The following is a 23,824-nucleotide window of genomic DNA, read 5'->3' as shown; positions in this document are numbered from 1 at the left end:
TCCGTACGATTTTCGGACCGTGTGTGGAGAGGCCAGACATTTTTCGTCCGGCGGAGATCAGTCGGTTAGTCGATCGGACATGTTTGATTTTGTCCCGACCGTCCCGTTGGAGCCCATTGTGCTCTCATCGTAATCCGATTTTTCGTCCATAATGCCGAACGTTCAGATTACCCTCGATATAGCCATGCCCGTTAGTGGCATATCGGGGAAAGATCGGCTTGTTTGGCGATGTCGCCAAACGAGCGGATCTTTGTGTCTATGGCCACCTTTAGTCCCAAAGATGCCTTTTCTCAGAAAGTCCCATCCCTGTTGCAGCAGTCTGTGCTCCCATTCTTCAACATACCACCCGTATACCCCCCCCCATAGGGCCCCTGCTTACACCTCACCAAAACTCAAGGTGACATTGGAGGAAGTCTTTTTGTCTGTCTGTACCTAACATTGCCTGTTGTTTCTGAAGTGCATCCAATGACTATGATAGCACGTATACTTTCATATGATTTCCCAAGAGGTTTGATTTCATTCTATTTTTGTTACTTGTTTTATCTAGAAAAAAAGAACAAACATGTTATTAGCAAAGCTCAGGCTTTTTATTAGTCAATGTATCAGCATGGAACCTGGAAAATAAAAACAGTAGTTTTACTGTCAATTTTACAAAGAAAAAAAGAGTAGAGAAATACCAGTCTTCAGTCAGTCCTTGACATAAAAGAACTAGCAAATAACAATGAGCTATATTTTCTATACGATGTGTCATTATTGCGCTTGGACTGTCAGAAAAAAAAATATGCATTAGCTGAGCTTTTTCTTACTGTTAAGAGTCTCACTTTGCCTCTACATGCAACACATCAGGGTTGTAAGAACAAAAGATGTTTCTCAATGTATTTTGTTTGTGGAGAAAAGAATTTTGCCTCGATGTGCCAGTCTGTTTGAGATACAAGAGTATGTTTATAAAGAGTAGAAGCAAGCTTTGCTTGGATATGCCCATCTAAAATACTTGGGCATGTTTCTATAGAATAGAATCTGGATGTGCCAGTGTGTTTGAGATGCCAGGGAATGTTTATAAAGAGTACAAATATAACTTTCCTGGATGTGCCAGTCTGCTTCAGCTACTGAGGCATGTTTTATTTGACATATGTGCTCCCTCCAGCACATGTACAATTATCAAAGCACCTGGATAGACCTGAACAGTCCCAAAATCAACAGGCAATGCGAGTCTGTTCTGACTTTCAGAAGCTTTTTTTTAGCACAGTGCTGTCCAACTTCTATGGTAGAATGGTACATTTTCTGGTCTACATGGTGGAGGGCCCATAATGAAAGCCAGTGTTAGCCATTCCCTGTTTTAGACCACACCCACTTTAAACCACACCCATGTTACCACAAGTCCATGTTCACATTAATAGCACACCAAAAAAAAAACAAATGGTTGGTGCTCACTGCAGGGATGTCACTCATATGTGAAAACAGTTAAGTAATATTAAGACATACCCTTAAAACCATATGCCTCATATTCCCCTGTGGATAACACAGCACCCCCAGCACACAATTAAACACTTTAGGGGTCCCTAACAATAACTTTCAAATGCTAACAAACCCCCAGAACACATACCAGGCTTATGTTCCACAGAAATTTAATAATTGTCGCCTAATGTCCTTTTAAAGTCACAACCTGTTGATCTTCCCATGTGACCCACAATAGCAAGCTGAAAAAGAGTTTTCTCTGTGATAATAAAACAGTACCTTGTACTTAATCCTAACTTAGATATAATTTATTCCTATTGGAGGCCAAACAATCCTACTGGATTTATTTTATGTTTTTTTTTTTTAAAGGTTAATTTTTATTGAATTTTAACAACAGAAAATTAGAAGGAAGAAAAGCAAGTTAGAAAGGAAAGAAAAGAAGGGGAAAGTGGGGAGAAGGGCAGACGGCTGAAAAAGTATCCATCAATAGATGGCCGAGGTGGCTGGCGACTCGAGCCAAGGGTTCCAAATATTCTCAAACTTCTGTGGGCATCCACGTGCCAAGTACGTGAGCTTGTACAGTTCCAGTTGCGAATTAACCAGTCCAATCCATCTACTCAGAGATGGTGGCGATGGGCCCATCCAGTGCAGGGCAACGACCTTCTTTGCGTAAAAGAGGAGCAACCTCATCAGGCATCTAGTGTTTACTCTAGGTATCACGGAGTCAAGGAGACCCAGAAGACAAGTAGCAGGGTTAAGTATCTGGGGAAGTTGCAGTTCGGTAGCCATGAAGTTCAAAATTGCCCTCCAAAATCCGAGTATCACTGGGCAATCCCACATTAAATGTATGAAAGTAGCTACAGGAGCACCACATCTCAGACAGCTGGGTGAGGCTACTTTTCCCATAGTAAATAGTTTCTGAGGGGTGAGGTACGTTTGATGTACTATCTTAAACTGTATGAGCTTGTCTCTTACACTTACTAATGGGATATATAGGTTATCTATAATTTCTTCCCAATCATCTGGGTCGACATGAACCCCACTACTCTCCCACTTATATTTCACCCTGGGTCGAGGATCATATCTATTGGAAATTAAGTGCCTATATGTATTGGATAGGAGCTTGATCCTGGCGGGTTGAGAAATTAAAGTTTCCATCCCTGTGTATTGCAGGTGCTGAGGAGGAGTTGGGAATTGCGCGGAGCAGAGGTGGCTAATCTGGTTATAACGGAATTCGGACAGATCAGGCAGAGAGAGGATCTGGCAAAAGTCAGGCAGTGTGCGAAGAGTTCCATCAGCGTATACTTGTGATAGCCGCTTTAGACCAAATTTATTCCATGTTCCCACCTCTGAGAATGTGGCTAAGTGTGGATAATTACTATTACCCCATAAAGGTGAATCTGGAGAAAGACTGGTATCTGCTTTAGTGATTTGCACAATAGCATCCCAGGCTCTCTTAGTGGCATCCATTACAGGTAACAAAGGGCCAAGATCCCTTCGAGTCCTATATAAAGCGTTGTGTAGGCTTTCCACAGAAGTAAGATAGAGTGCCTCTATTATGGATGCCGGGTTGTCAGCGTCAAACACTTTCCAACCGGCCGCATGTGAGGCCTGGGAGGCAAGATAATAGAGCTCATAATTGGGAGAGGTCAGTCCCAGCTGACCGTGAGGAGCATTGAGAGTGGCTCTGGACAGAGTGGGTGTTTTGTTCCCCCAAATAAATTCAGATTGTGTTCGGTCTAAATCATGCAAGGCTTTCTTGGGTATGTGGCAGGGGGTATTACTCAGTACATAAAGAAATTTAGGAAGAAAAATCATTTTGCATATATTTATTCTGCATATTAGCGTGAGAGGGAGTTTGGTCCAGTGTGCAAGTGTGTCTTTGAATTTATGGAGTAAGGAGTGCAAATTATGCTGCAAAAATAATGTCGGATCTTTGTGCACCGTTATCCCTAGATACTTAAAATTATCCGCCACCTTTAGGTTACAGTTTGCGGCCACCCCAGTTGGAAGCTGGGATTTATTTTATGTTTAATTGATTTTTAGTAAGGTATGGTGATTTAAATTATAAGAAGATCCCTTATCAGGAAAACGCTATGTCTTAGGTATTATGGATAACAGGTGTAATATACTATAATGTAATATAGTGCAGTATTTAGTACTAAAGATATAGCACCCAAGCAAAAAGAAAATGTTTGTGTTCCTCACCAAAAATACACGATGAACTTCTTGGATAGAGTATAAAATATAGTTCCAGTGACCAATGCACCCAAATCACTTGTAGGTAACGACAATTGTGAAATTATTGTGGATTAAATTATACACGTCTTTAACCAGCCTGCAATCTGTGTATAGTTTAATCCACAATACTCTGCGAGTACCCATCTACATAGTAGCCAGGAGTGATTGGGTTGTGTAATTTTATTACTAAACACTGCACTACATTATTTATTGTGGGCTTAAACTTCCTCTAACTACAGAGCTGGAGAACAAACACTCTTTAAACTGCATTGGGTGAACCTAGAAGGGTATCCCATTAAAATTGAATTATAGGAGTGATACTTGGTTTTCTTCCCAGAGTTCCTTCTATCTAGGCAGTTACCAATAGAATTTAATCAGTATTTCAGTTGTATCAGACATTTGGTTGGTATGAGTAACTGCACTGGTTCAGGTTAGAATCTGTGTTAGCAGTTTAAGCACTTGAATATCTACGCTAAGAAAAAAGTTCCCACAAATTGTCAGTTACTTAGACGTTTCGAAATGGTTGTGCAAAGAGAACGTTGCTTAATTGCTGATGTACGCCCATGCTGTTCGTGGGTTTTTGCTTCTCCATAGATAACATATCTAGATATCATATTCACAATACCCACAGAGTAGCCCTAAAAGTGATGGTTCTTATTACATGTCACTATTTATGGAAACCACAATATTGTATATGGTTTCTCGAGAATTCCGCAGAACAAAAACAAGCACAGAACTCGCTAACATTTGTGTGGTTCCTATATAAATCAATAGATACTGATAATCAGTTTCTTGACTATAGGTGTGCAGTCTTTGTGGCTATAGGACCACTGGGGAGAGAGGGGGGCTAGGTAAAATCCCGGGGGGCAGATTTACTAAAGGGTGAAGTGGCCGTCGCTTGAGAAACTTTGCCAGTAATCCCATCCACAGGGACATCGCCAAGTAGAGGACAATTCGCTAGCGAACGAGTACATCGCTAGCAAAGTTTTGCACCCTTTCGCCAGGCACATTTTCGCTCAGGTGAATTCATTAAAGTGCAAATTTTCCATTACGTTACCCCTTTCGCCAGGAGTTTCCTTCTCCAGCTTAGACCTGACGAACTGATAAGATGAAGCTACATCCTCCTCATGCTTATGTCAGTGACATCATATCCTGTATACCGAAGAGTCATAAAAATTAAAGAAAAAACTATGGCATTTTTTCATATTTTAAATTGGGATTGTCTTAAAGTTGTTACTATAAAAAAAAAATTTTTAAACTTTTTTTTAACCATTTGAGGGGCATGCCACATTTGTTTTAGGGCAGGCCCATGTCTAGGGCATTAGAGCATCTATTTTGCCTTTATTTCACTTCCTTGGACATTTTTAATAATAAGTGGCCACTTCAAGCATTTGCACCAACATCTTTAATAAAGACGTCCATATGACCTATATGTACCCGCCCTATTCAAATTGACCTAAGCGTAAGTGAACTAACAAAGTTTTGCTAGGCAGAAAAACAAACGTTAGCAAAAGTTCGCTATGAATTGCTTGCGCTGACAAAATTACGAAACCAAAACTTCGCCAGCAGTGTCAGACTGGGACACCAGGGTCCCACCCAAAAACCTTTGACTAGGGACCAACCAATTAATTTTAGACCAGGGGCCCACTCTCAGTACTATTATTCTTCCTCCCCTCATACAACCTCTATTCTCCTAGTCTCTTTCGTTTACATACTATAATCTATTATTCCATATATTTAGCCTCTTTGTTCTCATAGAAATTGGGAATGGCCATGAAATATGCTAAATGTCTAGCATTAGGGCCAACTGACACCTTGGCCCACTTTTCCTGGTATCCCGGAGGGCCAGTCCGACACTGTTCGCCAGCATTTAGCTGCCGAGACACAACTTCGCATTTAAGTGAATTAGCGTAGTGGTAGCGAATTAACGGCTAGCAAAATGGCACAAAGTGTGGCAAAGCCTTCATAGGCAAAAATTCACCCTTTAGTAAATTTGACCCCAGGAGTTCCACTATCCTTCCTTCTTGGCTGCACTTGTCGGTCTACTACCCCATGCGCTGCCCATATTCACCCACACCCAGGGCCCCAGAAATGGTAAGGGCCCCAGATATTTACTTTGCTGGGGGTTTGGGGATACATCATAGCAATCTACTTAAAATGCATATGATTAAATATAGAGGAAACAACACTGCTTTATATATATATATATATATATGCTATTTATATGCTTTATTATACAGACATATACTTCTATTTCCAATGGTTTCAAAAATATCTTTGTAGATGTCATTGGATGTCTGGTTTTACACTCATATCTTTCCCTGAAATATGATTCACTTTAATCGGTCGGTCCACTGGATTGAGACAGGACCGGTTCCATCTCTACTCTTCTCTCTCTCTCTTCATTCCTTTTCTCTAAGTAAATACTTAACTTAACATAACTGTTATAACTACTTATTCTTCTTAAAATGTTAAAACAATAAAAAAACTATTGAAAGAAAATATGATTGACATACAATTTTACATCTTTACTTAGACAGCAACGCTATTTGGGATCCTGTCTGGCGAGACATAATAATAGGGCAGCTTCTTGTTCTTGTTCCGGTCTTGGATGAAACTGGTGATTTCCTCAAGATTCTTTCTGAATTTCACCATCGCTTCCTTAACTGATTTCTCAACAAAATGTTCATCTGGGTAGTAACCGAGAAATATCTAGATAACAACAGGCAGCAAAATGTGAGCAGTTATGGGAAGCAAATGCCATTTTAGCACTACAAGTATGTATAAGCAATGTACTTGTAAAATCATGATTGGGGTTTAGTTTACCAGTGATCATTCCTTACTTATTTGCACCTTCACAAATGAATAACTGATGTGTGGAAGAACAGTAACAACTGCCTTATAAGTAGTGATAAGCTAATCTGTCCCTTTTCGCTTTGCTGAAGCCATTTCTCACGGTGTTTTTTCCGCTCAAAATGCGTTGAAGTCAGTGGCGTTTTTTTGGCTGCAACTTTTTTTATGCAAAATAAATTAGAGTCAATTGCCAGTTTTTTTGTATTGCAAAGTAGGTTGGAGTAAGTGTGCATTTTTTTCTTGCAACTTTTTAAATATATATTGTAGTCAATGAGTTTTTTCATTGTGAAAATGTTCACAGGGAAATTCTGTTGTGGTTTCAAGAAAAACCTTTGCACCATGAATCCTTGCTTGTTGAAATATTTTGCTCATCACTACTTACAAGTGCCTGGGAAGCAATAACACATGAGATTTTTTGAGGGTTAACCCCCCTATAAATATACATGCCTATATTTCTGTACTAGTATTTATAAATTGTGTTTTGGCCTGGTGTAACTCACCTCATTATCCTGGAACTGACTTAATGCCCACACAGCTCCAAGGTGCCAGCAAGAGCGCCCTCTGTCTGGCAGGCTTTCAATAATAAACTCAATTGTGACAACACCCTTCTCAGTGGGTGGAGGCTGACGCATTGTAGGAGGGGAATTTGGAATCCATGAACACCAGTCATACTGTAGGATACAAAGCATTACATGTATAACAGATTATTTATAGCAGAGGTTCCCAACCGTTTTCACCTGTGAGTAACATTCAGATGTAAAAAAAAGTTGGGGAGCAACACAAGCATGAAAACTGTTCCTGGGTGGTGCCAAATAAGGGCTGTGATTGACTATTGGTAGCCCCTTTGTGGACTGGCAGTCTACAGGAGACTGTAGGTTTTTATGCAACCAAAACTTGCCTCCAAGCCTGGGGGCAAAGATTTTTAAAGGAAGAATTTTTTAAAGCATGTCTCCATCAGTTTCAAATTGTTTATATGCCATGAGTAACATACCTAGCACAGTATGTTCCCCACCCTTAGAAATGGGAAAATGCCATTGGACAACCCTATTGACTAGTAATAGTTTCTGGAGTCAATGTTTTGAGCAAATAAAAACCTGTTTTTATTCCAGGCTGGTGAAGTATGGAAATCCTAAATCCTCACCCCACAAAAAATAGACAAATTTGTCGCCAAATATGTTTTCGCCAGTTTACTAACCTGCGGTAAATATAAATTTACGCATTTTCTTGCGCAAAAATATGTTTTCGCCAGTTATCGTATTCGCTGAAAATAACGCTACGTACACATTAACGCCTGGTTTACTAAACAGCGAAATGTGCAAAAGAAAAAATTTACGCAAGAATATTCGCGACATTTTACCACCACCTATGTAGTGGCGTAAAAGTATTTTTTCGCCAGAAATATCCCATAATACTTTTTTTTTTTTACCCATCATTCTGACAGGAGAGAGATCTGTAGCTATTGCTGACAGGATGTTTTGGTTTCTGCTTCTATCTGTTGCAACAGCAGCAGTTTCAGCTCAGGGGCGTATTATTGGCAGCGGCATCACAGTCCAAGGATCCGTCAGCCTCTACACTTTTTTGGTTTCATTGTGATTGGCTACATTAAACTGTACATTTCTATGAAGCAAAGAGATTGACTGGTATCATTTCTTGTTCCTATGATTCTGTTGGCAGAAGAGTTTATATGATGCAGACATGTTTGATTGGTGTTACTCTGGTAAAGTTGTTGGATGGTATAATCATCAGTCAATAAAGTTTATGAGTTTTGAAGATGCATTTCTGGCCATAAATGTCACAGTAAAAATTGCCATAATAACCGCCATAAAACAAGACTATTTTATAGCATAAATATTCGCAAAAACTTAATTTGTCGCCAGAAAATTCGCAACTCGCTAAAATTACCGCTAACGTAAGCTGGTTCCTTAACGTAGTTACCGCAAGTGATCGCAATGACTTCTGAGCGCATCGCTGTTTAGTAAACTTAGTTGCTGCGAATATTCTGGCGGAAAAATATTCTCAGCGATAACATGCGGAAACTTAAAGTCAGATTTACCGCACTTAAGTAAACGGACCCCCCAGTTTGTTCCAACCAGGAGTATATTGTATTCTTTGCTTAGCTGAGATGTATAACTGGATACTATTGACAGCAGTAATACTATAAGAGGAAGTTGCAATGACCAGGAAGTATAATAAAACCAAAGCAAAATGTTCCATACAGACCCTAAGGGGGTTGTGTACTAAACTCCGAATGCAAAAATCCTGAAAAATTTGTGATTTTTTTATATAAAATCTGACTTTTAAAAAATCATGATATTTTTTTAATTTATTAAAAATCAATTTGAAAATTCGGCATCTCAGACCTGTCGAGGTTGCATATAAGTCAATGGGAGCCAATGATTTTTTGATGTGTGCTGGGTTTTGTGCAATACCCCGAAGTTTTCATGTGAAAATTCCAAAAAAACAACAAAAAACTTGAAAATCTGAAAAAAAACTTGAAAATCTGATTTTTTTTTCCAGCAAAGCAAATTTTGGGGAAAATTTAATAATAAATAATTGTAAAAAACCTGAGCAGATATGATCGAAGTTTGTAGCACAAAATATTGAGATGAATTCAGACTTTGTTAAATAACCCCCTAAGTCTCATCAATTTGTGTAAACAGGAAAGTGCAACCAACAGACACACTACTGTGCTGACATATCTACTGACATTTTCCACAGTCGACCACTTGATTTGCTATTTGATAAATATTGTTGGAAATAATTAAAAACCATTGATATACCTGCCCAAAATTCACAGCTGCATGCTGTCCGGATGCAGTGAATATCACTAATGTCAGATATTCAATTAATTTGTCTTTGGTCTTAATAACTTTGGGAAATCCTAGATAGAGTAGAAAATATTTGTTTTATTAATTTTGTGTATACAGAACTTTGCAAAGGCACATTATTGTGTAGTTCCTATTAAGAAGCAATATAGAAAAATATTTTTGGTGTGACAGCAGTGCAATTTTGCATTTATTTAGCATTTTCATTTTGTTTTCTATTCCCTCTTTTAAACTGGCATCAAAAGAATAATTATCTTTATTATGTACAGAAAATACAACAAAAACATTAAGATTTTATGGGATTTTATATGGCAGAAAATAAAGGGACAAGGATGGTAAAGGGGAAGAGAGGGAATATAAGGCAGGGGAACTGAACAGTAAATAAAAAGTCAAAATGAACTAGGATTGGTGCAAATACAGTATCTATTATTCCTATCAAGATTTAGTAATTTTTCTTTTTGAATCTCTGCCCATCTTTAGATTGTAGAAAGTTCCCAGGATGACCAGATATCTAAGAACTGGGGAATTTGTTCTGGATGAGGATGATTCCATATTCAAACTCTGTATTTGTTTAACCTCTTAGAGTGAGGGAATAGTTTGTAATTTTCATTTGGGTACAAAGAAGCAGTACACAATTTTAATAAAAAATATAAAACTATATATATAACCTATATATAAAATAAGAATTAGTAAGGACTAGAGCCCTACAGAAGTAGTAATTCATGTGTTGTGCCTAGTGGGAACAAAACATTTCTTGGTGCAAATGCTTTGGATGACTTGCTTACTTTCCTACCCCCATTTACATTTTTAAATACATTGGGTTAATTTTAAATTGGTCTTTACCTGACTCTTTATTGTCCCGAAGTCCATACACAAAAACATCCTTCACAAAAGCTTGAAGTTCTTCATCCTCACACACAATCTGGTCACTTGCATAGTAAATGTTCACCACATCTCTCACAAAGCTGTAGGAAATGAGTGAATATGTACAGAAAACTGTTATGTCTAAAAATAATAATAATATTTATACAGCATTTTTTTCCAAACAGGATTCAGAGTTAGCAACTGACAGAAACTAACTGTGAGACAGCTGCTCTAGACACTTGACCGTGAAATATGGGCATATAGTAAAGTAAAGTTCAATGAATAGGACTTACAGGATAAACAGGAAAATTGAAGCTACTCCATGTCTGGTCCTTACGAGGTAGATGATTTTAGAGCACAGATAATCCACCTGCATGATGGACTCTTGCTAAACCTATAGTAATAAGTCAGCTCAACTGGACTTGATGTTTTTTTTTAATGTTTCGCTAGTCACATGACTAGCTTTCTCAATTCATAATGACCTGTACCCAATATTTGTGGTTATATACCCTGGAATCTTACTCCAGTCAGCATAATCTATTTAGTAAGATCAGCATGGGGTCAGAGACCTCATGGAGGTACGGTGTTGATTGTAGTAGTATGATTGGAGCTATGTGGCATTATTAAACCATCCAGGGAGAGGAGCCAAAGCAGCATTGTATTTTACTGACCTTGTTTTTTTCAATTTTCACATATATGGCTTCTTTGACCCCCTTTTTGAACCAATCCTCCTCCCTGTCCAGAATGTGAACCTGGGAGACTTCAAACGTGTGTCCTTTTTGCTTTAAGTGTAGGTACACGGCTGAGTCCTAACCAGAGGACCTGGCTCTTCTGTGCTGTGTCATATGTTTGTGTAATGGTTGTTTGGTTTGTCCCACAGCCCAGTTCAAGCACTCCTCACTGCACTGCATACATCATTTTACTCCTCTTATGTTTTGGTATTGGGTCTTTATTAGCTCCAATTATGCTACTACAATCAATCAATCAATAAACACCTTACCTCCATGAGGTCTCTGACCCAGACCAGGCCGGCCGGGGTCATTCTGAATTGAGAAAGCCAATTATATGACTAGCAAGCAGCAAGATTTGACTTATTACTATAGATATACCATGACCTGGATGAACGAGAACCTTCACAAAAAGGTGAAGGAAGGAGGTTATTATTGACCTCACAAGAACATGGCGTCCTTTCCAGTTTTCCAGTTTCATTTGTTTAGCTCATGAAATAAAAAATAAATTTTTCATGAACGGGCAAGAAATATGTTCAGAACAAATCCTTTAAAGTGGACTGAGGCATTGACAGGGCAAATCCAGGTATAGTCAGAAATGTTACTGTTTTTCAGTAAGAATATTGACACATATGTTAGCAGTTACCTAAACTTGGACAGATGTAAAATCAGACTAGAAAAGCTTAGTTAATTCTTTGCTCTCTTATACCATACTGTGCTATCAGATTTGCTGCTCATTAGAAGCTTGAAAGCACACATTACTGGTGCTTCTTTAAAGCTGGAAGGATAGTAATTAATTCCCTAGACTGCTGGATTAATTTAAAGCCTAAAGACTGAATGCTTGAGTAAGAATAGGGAGTACTTAAGAGCCCAATCATTTGTGTGAAATGTGTGGGGGATTGCATTACTTTGCTGAGGGTTTAGGGTAGGGATGCAACGAATCCAGGATTCGGCCTTTTTCAGGAGGATTCGGGATTCTGCCCAGCCGAACCGTATCCGAATCCTAATTTGCATATGCAAATAAGGGGCGGGGAAATTGCGTAAACAAGGAAGTAAAAATGTTTTCCCCTTTCCACCCCTAATTTGCATATGCATGAAGGATTCGGTGGTTCGGCCGAATCCAAAATGGATTCGTTGCATTCCTAGTTTAGGGGTTCTGTGCAGCAAGCTACAAGTTAAAACCACCATGTTTTTCCTTACTTTTGTGTTGCTTCCCAAACCTTTAAGCCATCATCTCTATAGAAATAATATGGAATCTCTTCTGTATTTTCCATTCCCCTCATTTGGATTGCTTCAGGTAAGCAAAGGGATTCATATGTAAAATACTTCATTGCACGTAGCAGCAGCTCCACATGCCCTCCACCCCCAGTGGCATTTGCCTGCAAAGAAAATCATACAGTGATTGGAAAAAAATAATAATAAATGATGAATACACTTCATTGCAATCCCAGAAGTAGGTAGGAGACAAACCTTATCAAACAGACCACATTCACAGATGAGTTGCTCCCGAGCTTTTGTATTGATGGCAATAGTGAAACGCACATGGTGTATTAGGAGCTGAAAAAAGAAAAGGGGAACTAAACATTTGCACTTTAAATGCTTTTACATTAATATGGCATTTGCCTTCTCCTGTCCTGTTTTGTAACATGCTACTGTTTGTTCCACTCTTTATTCTCCCATTTCAAGCTGAAGACTAATCTATTCCATGCAGGGATATATCATTTCTCACTAATTGTCTAGACTGCAACATTGGACATTGAAAAACACTTCATAGCAGGAGGTAACACACAATGCTTCACAAAACAAGATAAGACTGATTGTTTACAGATGGTGCAATGGACTTTAGAACACCACATAGGGAATTTTGATTGCACAAAGTTAAAGTCTACCTTACACTCTATTATTTTGGATTGCAGCACCACGAGAAAATTTATATTTTTTATGAAAAATGTGTGCATATGTAGCAAGATATAAAGCAGCCATTGTAAAATAATTTGACATCCGCAGGCTAATGGGGTTTGAGAGCATTTCTGTACAGCGTTATATAAACAAAAGGTTAGCTAAATTGCTAGGGAATGTCTACTTCAAAGTTAAGGAAGAGAACATTCACCCTAATTTAAGAAAGCAGTTAAGAAACAGTCATGATTAAGTATAAAAAATTATTTAATAAAAATGGAATAAATGAATCTCATGGATGAAACATTCATAAGGTTAGTGTCAGGCGCCTACGTTTCCATTGTAACAGTGCTGGATGAGGCCTCTAGGCTACACTTTCCACAGGACCCCCCTAGGCTACTCCCACTTCTGTGCACCCACACATGCTCTCTACACTGGGTTGGGTTTGTTTAGGCTGGAAAGTCACTGATGCGCGCCAAACCCAACCTGGCATAGAGAGGTCAGGTGCACGTGTGCCTGGATCTACACGCATACTGGATGCATATTCCCTCCTTCGTTTGGTCAACTTCCAAGCACATTTAGTTTTACACTATGAATATGATGAATTTCCCTTTACCTTTCAGGTACGACCAATGGTTATAAGAAAAATCGTAATTGTAGCATGTATGGCCACCTTTACTCCTTTTCCTGCTTTTACTAACTATAGGTGATGTCTCCCCAAACCCTGGGCCCCACAAAATAACAACTTTTCTTTGCTCTTGTTACCCTCTCCCTTTGCTTAGAACCTATCTGTACTCTACTCCTTCTAAACTTATTCAGATCCTCATCCTTCCTTCTTCTCATCTCATATTTTCTTGTGCCCCTGTCAAAATCCACTCTTTAATGAACAAATTCACATGTTTCATGATCTGTTTAGCTTGGACTAAAGCCCTACCTTAAAAACAGGGTGAACAGCAGGCAACTGCCGATACAATGCAATTGCGAAAACCTCTGAAAGAAGATGAGACCTCAAGAGGTGGCTTATAGTTTGGTGCACATGGAAGTCAGATGAACGCACCCATATTTTAGCTAATAACCAGTCATAATGTGCATCTGATGGCAGAAATATTGGGTTTTCTGGTCCAGGCTCTTGATTTAGCTATAAAGAATAGAAAAGCTAATTACATAGAATGATCATTTAAACACGAACAAACTTTAATATTTTGAGTGCATTTATGCTATACTAAAATAATTGTAATATTCCATTGTCTTGACCATTATCATTTAAGATAAATATTATAATTATCAGATGAATATGACTATATGAAGATATTAGGCTGGTGGCAGACGTGACTACTTGGGGAGATTAGTCGCCCAGTGACAAATTGCCTAATGGACATTACTAGGGTGTTTTCAAGAAAATGTTAAAAGGGCAGTATGCCTGACTAAATTTATTATGTAATTTGACCATCTTGCTTCAGAGTATTTCTAGCAAACGTCTACTGCGAGTTTCACAGCAAATCTGTATTGAATAAAAACATTTGCTCATCCATAATTAGAGTTTATTTATTGCTGCATAAGATTAATTTAAGGCTCTGTGTTATACTCAGCAGGGTTTATTTTTAAAGGAGCTGTTCCCCTTTAAATTAGCTTTCATATAGAGAGTACCGTAATATTCGAGAGACAATTTGCAATTGTTCTTCATTTTTTATTTGTGGATTATTTTGCTCCAATTGGATATTTTAAAAGGCATCTGATTGCTAGTTTTACCTTAGCAACCAGGCAGCGGTCTAAGTGAGAGACTAGAAGATGAATAGGTGAGGGCTTAAACAGAAAGATACAGTAATTAATAAAAAGTAATAATAACAATAAAACGGTAGCCTCACAGAGCCATCGTATTTTGCTTAAAGCATCAAAATGCTTTGGTTTTGGAGTGCACATAAAATCAAATAACATTTGTGTCCGATTCACTGGGCAAAAGTCTGGGCCACCTATTTATATTTATACAACCCCACTGCGGCAACAGTGGGAACTATAGGGCTACCATCCTGGACCTGGCATTAGCTCTAGGGTTTCCCAGCATCAAGCCTATTTACACAGGATACTCATTTCATTGTACCTTGACATGTTATTGTCTCATACTAGATCCAACATTGTAGAGCATAATATATTCCTGGTTCTTTAAAAACATATGAAAATAATACCTGTATTGCAATTGGGACAATCTTGTTTTCCAGATTCTTGTATAACAAACAGATGGGAGCGGCAATGTATTGCATTGTGCAGGGGTCAGTTTTGTTGGCAGAGATGCCATCCAGAAGATGGTAATCAACAATAAAAATATTTCCCTTCTGTAGAAATAAAGAATATGCCATAAAATCTGGCTACAAATTTGTATGATATATTGATGCTTTTAAAATATAACACCGGAAGCTGATATAGCCAAAGATTCTATGGGGTAGACCATAATGTTTAAATTTGGTGGTGATGTTTTTACCCAGATAAGTCACAAACATCTGTAAGGGCTGCAGCTCGTTTAATTTGAACATGAGGTCTGTTTACTAAAGCGCGGTAAAAAATATGCACACAAAATATAGACAAATTTGTAATAATAAAACTGTACCTTGTACTTGATCCAAACTAAGATATAATTAGTCCTCATTTGACTCAAAACCAGCTCAATGAGTTTATTTATTGTTTACATTATTTTCTAGTAGACTTAGGGTATGAAGATTCAAATGATAAAATTGATAAATATGTTGTACGTTGTGTAGTCTTTATATTATTTTGGACTTGGTATTGTGAGATACTAAGAGGCAGATTTATCAAAGGTTGAGGTGAATTTTCGAAAGGAAAAAATTCCATTTGAATTTGAAAAAAAATTGAAAATTAAAATATCGAAAATTTATCATGTATTGTCGCTTCAAAAATTCGACCATTCGGCTTCTAAATCCTGGCAAATTGCTGTTTTAGCCTATGGGGGGCCTCCTAGAACCCTTTTGGAGTCAATGGGGTCAATTGGTGGACTTTGAAAAACCAAAGTTTCTTGTGGGCAAAACTTCGAATCGAATTCGATCAATTGCGCTATTCCTTCGATTTGAACAATTCCAATTCGGCCGAATACGAACCTATTAGATTGAAATGGATCTATTCGAGCAAAAAAAGACTTTGACTTAATTCTGGTTGGTCTTTTTGAATTCGAATTTTGAAGTTTTTTCAATTCGGAATTCAACCCTTGATAAATATGCCCCTAAATTTAGAGGCAAGTGAAAAGATAACCAGTTGGACTGCTCTAACTTGAGAACTTGTCTAGTAGAATTTGCAGGGGTTGTTTTCCATATGTTAGGTATCACTATTTAGGGGTTATTACATGGTATGGTTAACTGTCCTTTAAACATTATTGGTGGTAATCCAATCAAAAGTGGATTTTGCACATGGGAAAGCTACAAATTAAAATGTTACCATATAGGGTAAGTAAAGTAGTAAAGTAGCTTTCCTGAAACTTTGTACACTCAGGCACATTTACTATGGGCCGACCATATTCGACCATCGAAGTTAAATCCTTTGACTTTGAATATCGAAGTTGAAGGATTTACCGCAATTTGTTCGATCGAAGTAAAAAACGTTCGATCATACGATTAAATCCTTCGAATCGAACGATTTGAAGGATTTTAATCCATTGATCGAACGATTTTCCTTCGATGAGAAATTGCTAGGAAAGCCTGTGGGGACCTTCCCCATAGGCTAACATTGATGCTTGGTAGGTATTAGGTGGCGAAGTAGGTGGTCGAATTTTTTTTTTAAAGAGACAGTACTTCAACTAACGAATGTACAAATAGTCAAACGATTTTTAGTCCAATCGTTCGATTTAAAGTCAAAGTCGTAGTCGAAGGTCGAAGTAGCCAATTCGATGCTCGAAGTAGCCAAAAAAATACTTCGAAATTCAAAGTATTTTTTATTCTAATCCTTCACTCGAGCTTAGTAAATGTGCCCCACAACTCGAGCTTAGTAAATGTGCCCCACAATGTACATTTCTTTGTATAATGCTTTTATTTGAGTATTCCTATAGAAAAAACATTCTTACATTTTGCATAGACATAGATATATACCTCAATTTCTTGCTCTAAAGTCAGATTCCGTTCCAGGCTGCATTCTACCATTTCATTTGTAACAGGGAAATTAGCAGGGATTTTTTTGCATTTTGTAATCATCACAGGGTTGCAGCCATTCAGAAACTGGTATCCAAACATAAAATCTTCCTTCCAATGTTGCATCACATATTCTGTCAAAGAAAATGACAATTTAATTTTTTAAACTTCTTAAAGATTAAGAAATATCCTGGGGGTTTAGGGTGAGATGGGGTGGCATTGAAAGTGGATCGGGCTATCATGTAAATGGAGCAGGACATAATTTTAAGGGACTATGATGAAATTGGCCAAGCCGTGACTTGATGGAGGATCAAAGTTAGATTACAGAGAGATTGGGGAAGAGAAAAATGTAAGATTGAGGTAGATTGAGGGCTTAAGCAAGTGAGCCCTGGTCTTAATTTAAGGGTATTACACATTTTCGAGTAACTACATTGCAGATATATTTGTAATACTGGTCCAGGCCTTGGCTGGTTACTAGCTGGGTGGTAACTAGTGATGCAACAAATCCAGGATTCGGCCTTTTTCAACAGGATTTGGCTGAATCCTTCTACCCGGCCAAACCGAATCCTAATTTGCATATGCAAATTGGGGGCAAGGAGGGAAATCACGTGACTTTTTTTCACAAAACAAGGAAGTACAAAATGTTTTCCCCTTCCCACCCCTAATTTGCATATGCAAATTAGTATTCGGTTCGGTATTCGGCCAATCTTTTGCGAAGGACTCAGGGGTTCGGCCGAATCCAAAATAGTGGATTCAGTGCATCCCTAGTGGTAACCCTATGATCCCTATAAGGAACTCCATCCCGAAGTTTAAATGTGGCCATACATAGGTTGATGAGTACTGTTGACACTCCAGACTGAGTTAGCACTTAATGGCTGGTTTATGGGGCCCTCATTTTGGCCTGCTTAGGCAGAATTCATCAGACTATTGGGTTTCTATAGTCCCACCATATGATTTGATTTTTGGCCGGTGGCCCGAGCAATCAAATCAACCCAACTTGGCCCATTGGGTGAGCAAATTGGACATAGGTGCACTCATTTGGCAAGGTAGAATAAAGCAATAAACACACAGGTGCACAAACAGACAAACACACACAGCAGACACTCAAATACTGACACTGGCACTTGTAGACAAACACATCAAAATTAATTTTTATTTTACTGAAAACAACCTGAAATTGTATTGCTGATTCTAACAAAGATCTTCTCAAAGTCAGCAAAGTCATTCCATGACGACTGGAACATGTGCATGAAGCTGTTAACAAAGAGGTTTTCCATCCTGCAAGGCAAAATTATCCGTAGTTCATCTTCAGGGCTTTTACATGTTATGTTAAAATATAAAATGATTTAGGTCAAAGCAACACATAAAGTTAGTAAATTTGTCAAATGATATTTTGACCATCAATGTCTAATATTCTAGTTTCATTAGGAATGAAGGGAGGCAAAAGATGGCTTTTGGATGTAGCTTAAACATGCATTTCAGTAGTTTTGTTATTACTAGTTCAGAAGGCATTGATAAGATGGTAATACAGGTATGGAGCCTGTTATCCAGAATGCTTGGGACCTGGGGTCTTCTGAATACGGAATGTTTCCATAATTTGGATCCCTAAGTGTAATAAAAAATCAATTACAATAAATAAACCCAAGTTTTGCATCCAATAAGGATTAATTCTATCTGTATTGGGAACAAGTACAAGGTACTGTTTTATTATTACAAAGAAAAAGGAAATCATTTTGGAAAATATGATTTATTTGATTAAAATGGAGCCTGTGGTTAAGACTGTCAAAGTTTTCTGGATAAAGGGTTTCCAGATAATGGATCCCATATCTGTATCCAAAATACCTCTTTAGATATATGGTGTATACATGAGCTGAACTTGTAGTTTGCAAATAAAAGGAATAATAATATGAAATAATAGTAGAAAATTCTTGAATTTTGCAGCTAAGAGTTATTTATGAAGCAGCATTGAACTTTACAATTTATTTAACTTGACATATCTTTATTATTAAACCTGGTCCAGTATGTTTTTACCTTCTACACACTTTGGGGCTCGTTTTCTAACAACTGCATTGTCATTTTTTCCACCAAACATTTTGAAAAAAGTATGTAGTTTCCCTTTATTTTTGAAAAGCCCAAAAAATTCGTGATTTCTTAAGTATAAAATCCACGAAAGCCTCTAATGCAAAACGTTGCCAAGTAAAAGTTGTCGAGGTGCTATAGAAGTCAATGGGAGCTGTGTTATCTTATTGGACCACTTTTAATCCATTCTAACATTTAAAGAGTTTTCAGATTTTTTTATCGCTAAGAATGGTCTGAAAAACTCAAATTTTTAGAGGTTTTCAAGGTATTCGTATTTTAAAGAGCATTGTTCAGCGCATTTTTCTGTTTTTACTTTTTCTGTTCGAATTTTTTAATTATTCAGTGTCAATCAAGGTTTTAGAGTTTGTGAGTTTAGTTGCGGTTTCAAAAACCTCTAAAACCACTAAATATCGATCTAATCGATCCAAATAAGCCTCTTGGTGACACCTCATATTGGAATAAGCTTAAACAGCTTGCAATTAATCATAAGATTAATTAACAGACTCTTGTTGTGTTTTGGTAGCCGAGGATGAGTAGAGTATAACAGTGCTTTATTAGCAGATTCATGCAGCCATTACTCTTCAACAGTAGCTTCACTCTAACACCTTAAGCTGCATAGAAAGTACTAATTACACAGTATAACTATTGTGTAAAGTGACACCTACAGGCCATTTGTATAAACACCACAACTCGTGTTCGGTCTACGAGGACAGAAAGACCAGTCTCCCATTGCCTTTACTAATGAACGCAGAAATATGGATTATAGGTTATTATTGGTATTTGTTGTAGGGAGCTCAAGTTCATCTGCAGTGTGAAATTATTTGTGCGCATTATGAATAACATAGTGCTAATGGCAAACGAGGCATTTTATCCACCATCGGAAAACTAATGGTGGAGCAAGGTTAATTCTGATTTAACCCAGAAATTCGGCTCTGCTAGTGCAGAGAGCAATTCTAACTGATGCACTAACTAAGCACCATTTATAAGGATATAATTTTCAGGATATTCACAGATTATTTGTATTGTAGATATATGCATGTATATAAAACATATTATATGACAAAATGGATTGTCCCAGTGAGAAGTTTGTGTATGATGGCAGATATGTAGCACCCAGGCTGAGGTATTGACTCCTATTAATGGAGCACAGTTAGAGAGTACTCTGGCCAATTAATCAGCAGATGGAACATTTAGGGGGAGCCTGGGAGTGATGAGAAGTTTAGTCAGCTTGGAGAAGCTGTGAGGAAAGTCTGTATTTTGAAACAAACTGTCTCTCACACTGGGACTCCAGAGAAAGATTGCCTTGTAACGGCAGAGAGGACTTCTGTTTTGTGTTTAGTTTCTTTGCTTTATTATTTTCTTCTTCAGCATGGAAGTTGTGCCTGTTTATTTTGTGCACTGTGAAAATAAACCACAGGCAGACTTTTGTTGCCAGCCTCCTGTCTAATCTGTGCAAATGTTTTGCCAGACCCCTACCTGCTGCTATGAGCAATCCTCCACAATATATATATATATATATATATATATATATATATCTATATATATATCTATATATATATATATATATATATATATATAGATATATATATAGATATATATATATATATATATATATATATATATATATATAGATATATATATATATATATATAGATATATATATATTGTACAGAGAAAAAGTAAGCAAATAAAATAGGAAGGAATGTATGTGGTCAGTGGTGTAATAAGATATTACTGGGCTCCACAGCAAATTATTTTTCAGACCCCCAAAATGTCTAAAGAGTGACCCGTTTTACTAATATTTATTGAAATTGTATATGAATTAGGGCCTCATGGGGCCCCTATATCTCCTGCCCCCCCCCTGCAGCCGCAGGGTCTGCTTGTTCTGTAGTTACACCCCTGTATGTGGTTATGTGGTTATGGCTTTCTAAAGAATGTGACTAACAACATCCTGAACACTTAGAAAAAGCTATTAAAAAACAGATACTGTAAACAGATATTGTAAGAGGCTCCAACCTGAAGAGCTTAAAGTTTAAAAAATCTTGAGTTTCCTTTTACAAGATGCAATGGATGCTGGTTAATAAGGTTCATGGGATTTTTTTGGGTTTATTTACCAATAGGCAGCAAGATGCAAAAGGCCTAAAATGCTTTACTGATCTTTGTACACCCAGGACCAAAAACAAAGGCATCTCAACAGTGCCGGGCCATGCTGGGCAGGCGCCCTAGGCAGGCCCGTCAGTCGCGGCACCTGCGTGAATTCGCGTGCGAATTTGCACTCGTGTGCGCATGCACGAATTTGCATTCGCATGCACGAATTGAAGTTCGCGCGCATGCGCAGAAGAGCAAAGAAGCGAGGAAAAAATGCAGAGTCGGGCAGAGAAGGGAACTGGACTTGGGGTAGGCGACAGAGGAGGTACGTGCCTGACGCCCTCCCAGCTTTGCGCCCTAGGCATGTGCCTACTCTGCCTACCCCTAGTTCCGGCCCTGCATCTCAATAACGTTAAGTCCATTAATGTTTAATATATTACAAAAATAAAAAACAGTGGCTGGCCAGTCTACTCACTGTATATCAGCAACAAATACACTTTAGCAGGTAACAAATTTATACAGAAACATAGAAACATTCATTAATAAAGGAACAGTAACACCAAAAAATGGAAGTGTTTTAAAGTAATGAAAATGTTGCCCTGCACTGGTAAAACTGATCTGTTTGCTTTTAGAAACACTACTATAGTTCATATAAACTAGCTGCTAAGTAGCAATGGCGGAAATTCAAAAAAGACTATGGGGGAAATGTGGCTAACGCTGGCAAAAATTCGCCAGAGTGACGTCATTTCAGCACTTTGCCGATTTACTAATGGTTGCTGGAGATAGACTCTGGCACAACTTCGCACTCTAACGCAAGGCGAATTTTCGCTCTGGCGAAAGATCGTTACTACGCAAATTCACAAAGTTTTTGATTTTACTGACCGTTACCTCTATCGCCAGACTTGCCTTCACCACCTCAGACCAGGCGAAGTGCAATAGAGTAGATAGGAGTTCCTCAAAAAAAAGTTGAAGATTTTTCTAAGTCCCAAAACACACTGGCGTCTTTTCCTTTTTACAGGCTGATAGGCTGAAAAAGATCTAAATTTTTTTTGGGGTACCCTCCTTCCCCTCTACATTTCATAACATATGGCACCTAAACTAAACTGTGGGCACATGTGTAGGACAATATAACAACTTTATATAATTTTATTAAGGTTCCCTGGCCCTGTGTAGTGTAATGTATTTGCTGCAACATATACGTCCATTGTACTTTAACTGCACACCGTATGCAAATTAGCCAGCGCTAGCGTAACTTTGAACTGCTGGCGTATTTTCACTAGTGCAACTTCGCCATTGTTCGTTACCCTGTGCGCAACTTCGGATCTTCGTGAATTAGCGCTGTCAAGGCGATTTTACGCCTGGCGCAGTGTTGCGATGTGCGCGAGGCCAGTGCTGGCGAAATTTTGCCGGTTAGTGAATTTGCCCCTATATGGCACAGGTTAACTAATGGATAACAGATAGATAGATTATGTTCTACAGAGTTTATCTGCTATGTAATCTGAGCTTTTTCTCCTTTGAATGGCTGCCCCATTGCTACACAGCAGCTTATTTATATAAACAATAGTAGTGTTTCTGAAGCAAACACAGCAATTTTACCATGTCAGGGCAACGCTGCATTATATTTTTATTACTTTAAAACACTTTAATTTTTTGACTTTACTGTTCCTTTAACAAGTTGTTGCCTTTTCATATGCATCAGTAAAGTGGTTTAAATATACTCGAGCAAAATTTAGAGCACTAAATCTTGTAGGGTGACATAATGGACTACACCCTGCACAAACTGAAAGTTTAATAATATCCGTATTACAAAACATCCGCAAAGTTGATTTCTTTTTTTTGTGTCTGATGTATGATCGTCTAACAGGCTAAAATTAGCAGACAAACCTAATTCTAAATGTATCATCTGCACAGACAGTAATGTGGGCGTTTGTGACATTCTAATTACAAGTTTCTAATTCTTCACCCTCTCCCATCCAGCAAAGCTTTTCGGAGACTGTATTGATGCTTAAATAATAATAATAATAATAGTAATAATAACAATAATAATAATAATAAAGTATAATAAGACTTCTTTACAAAGCACAACTGCATGGAAAGATCAGGTTTGTATTTTTCTCACTTACGCTTTGGTGTAATTTAAGATGAAATCAACTCCTTTTTCACTGTCAAATTGAATGTCATGTGGCAAGTCACTGTGAGAATGTGCATCAATGCTCAGGGGGAAACCAGGATACCACTCTTTCCACCTATAGGCAAGGAACAAAAATGCTGAGAAATTAAATGTGGCATTAATGAAATAATTATTATATAATATTATTATTACTACTCCATGTGTTTATAAAGCACCAACATATTATGAAGCACGGTACAATGAAAGGGTGGAAACATACATATTATGTACAATACTGCTCTATAGTTTCATTTTATTTCACCTACAATGGGTCAGTTTTCTAAATTAAATGTAACTACATAGTAATAATTGAAAACTCTAAACAAGAAGGTGATGGGCCAATTTACTAATATTCAGATTTTTATTTTTTCACGAGTTAAAACGCTTAATTGTGTAAAAAAACACGAAAAACTCCAATACAAAACTGCTACAAGTAATAGAAGTCAATTGATGCTGCTCTGATCCTATTGGACCATTTGTAATAAATTTTGACTTATA

At 37.8% G+C, this 23,824-nt stretch overlaps 1 protein-coding gene across 2 annotated transcripts in view; it reads right to left on the bottom strand.

Annotated features, from left to right (window-relative positions):
• Positions 1-222: 222 nt before the first annotated feature.
• Positions 223-23,824, bottom strand: part of alox5.S (arachidonate 5-lipoxygenase S homeolog) — a 47,157-nt gene continuing 23,555 nt past the window's right edge. The window contains exons 4-15 of one of the 2 annotated variants that reach the window (XM_041571086.1): positions 23,280-23,402; positions 18,161-18,267; positions 16,951-17,123; positions 15,046-15,192; positions 13,797-14,000; positions 12,437-12,523; positions 12,167-12,345; positions 10,218-10,339; positions 9,330-9,430; positions 7,050-7,220; positions 6,213-6,408; positions 223-543 (exon numbers count right to left, since the gene is read on the bottom strand). In XM_041571086.1, the coding sequence (XP_041427020.1) occupies positions 6,229-6,408; positions 7,050-7,220; positions 9,330-9,430; positions 10,218-10,339; positions 12,167-12,345; positions 12,437-12,523; positions 13,797-14,000; positions 15,046-15,192; positions 16,951-17,123; positions 18,161-18,267; positions 23,280-23,402 (1,594 nt within the window). In that variant the 3' untranslated portion in view covers positions 223-543; positions 6,213-6,228. Of the gene's footprint in view, positions 544-5,906; positions 6,409-7,049; positions 7,221-9,329; positions 9,431-10,217; positions 10,340-12,166; positions 12,346-12,436; positions 12,524-13,796; positions 14,001-15,045; positions 15,193-16,950; positions 17,124-18,160; positions 18,268-23,279; positions 23,403-23,824 lie in introns of those variants that run through there. The other variant, XM_041571085.1, reaches the window with a different exon arrangement.

Source organism: Xenopus laevis, chromosome 7S (assembly GCF_017654675.1).
Source record: "Xenopus laevis strain J_2021 chromosome 7S, Xenopus_laevis_v10.1, whole genome shotgun sequence".
Classification (NCBI taxonomy): Eukaryota; Metazoa; Chordata; class Amphibia; order Anura; family Pipidae; genus Xenopus; species Xenopus laevis.
This window is presented reverse-complemented; position numbering and strand designations above follow the sequence as displayed.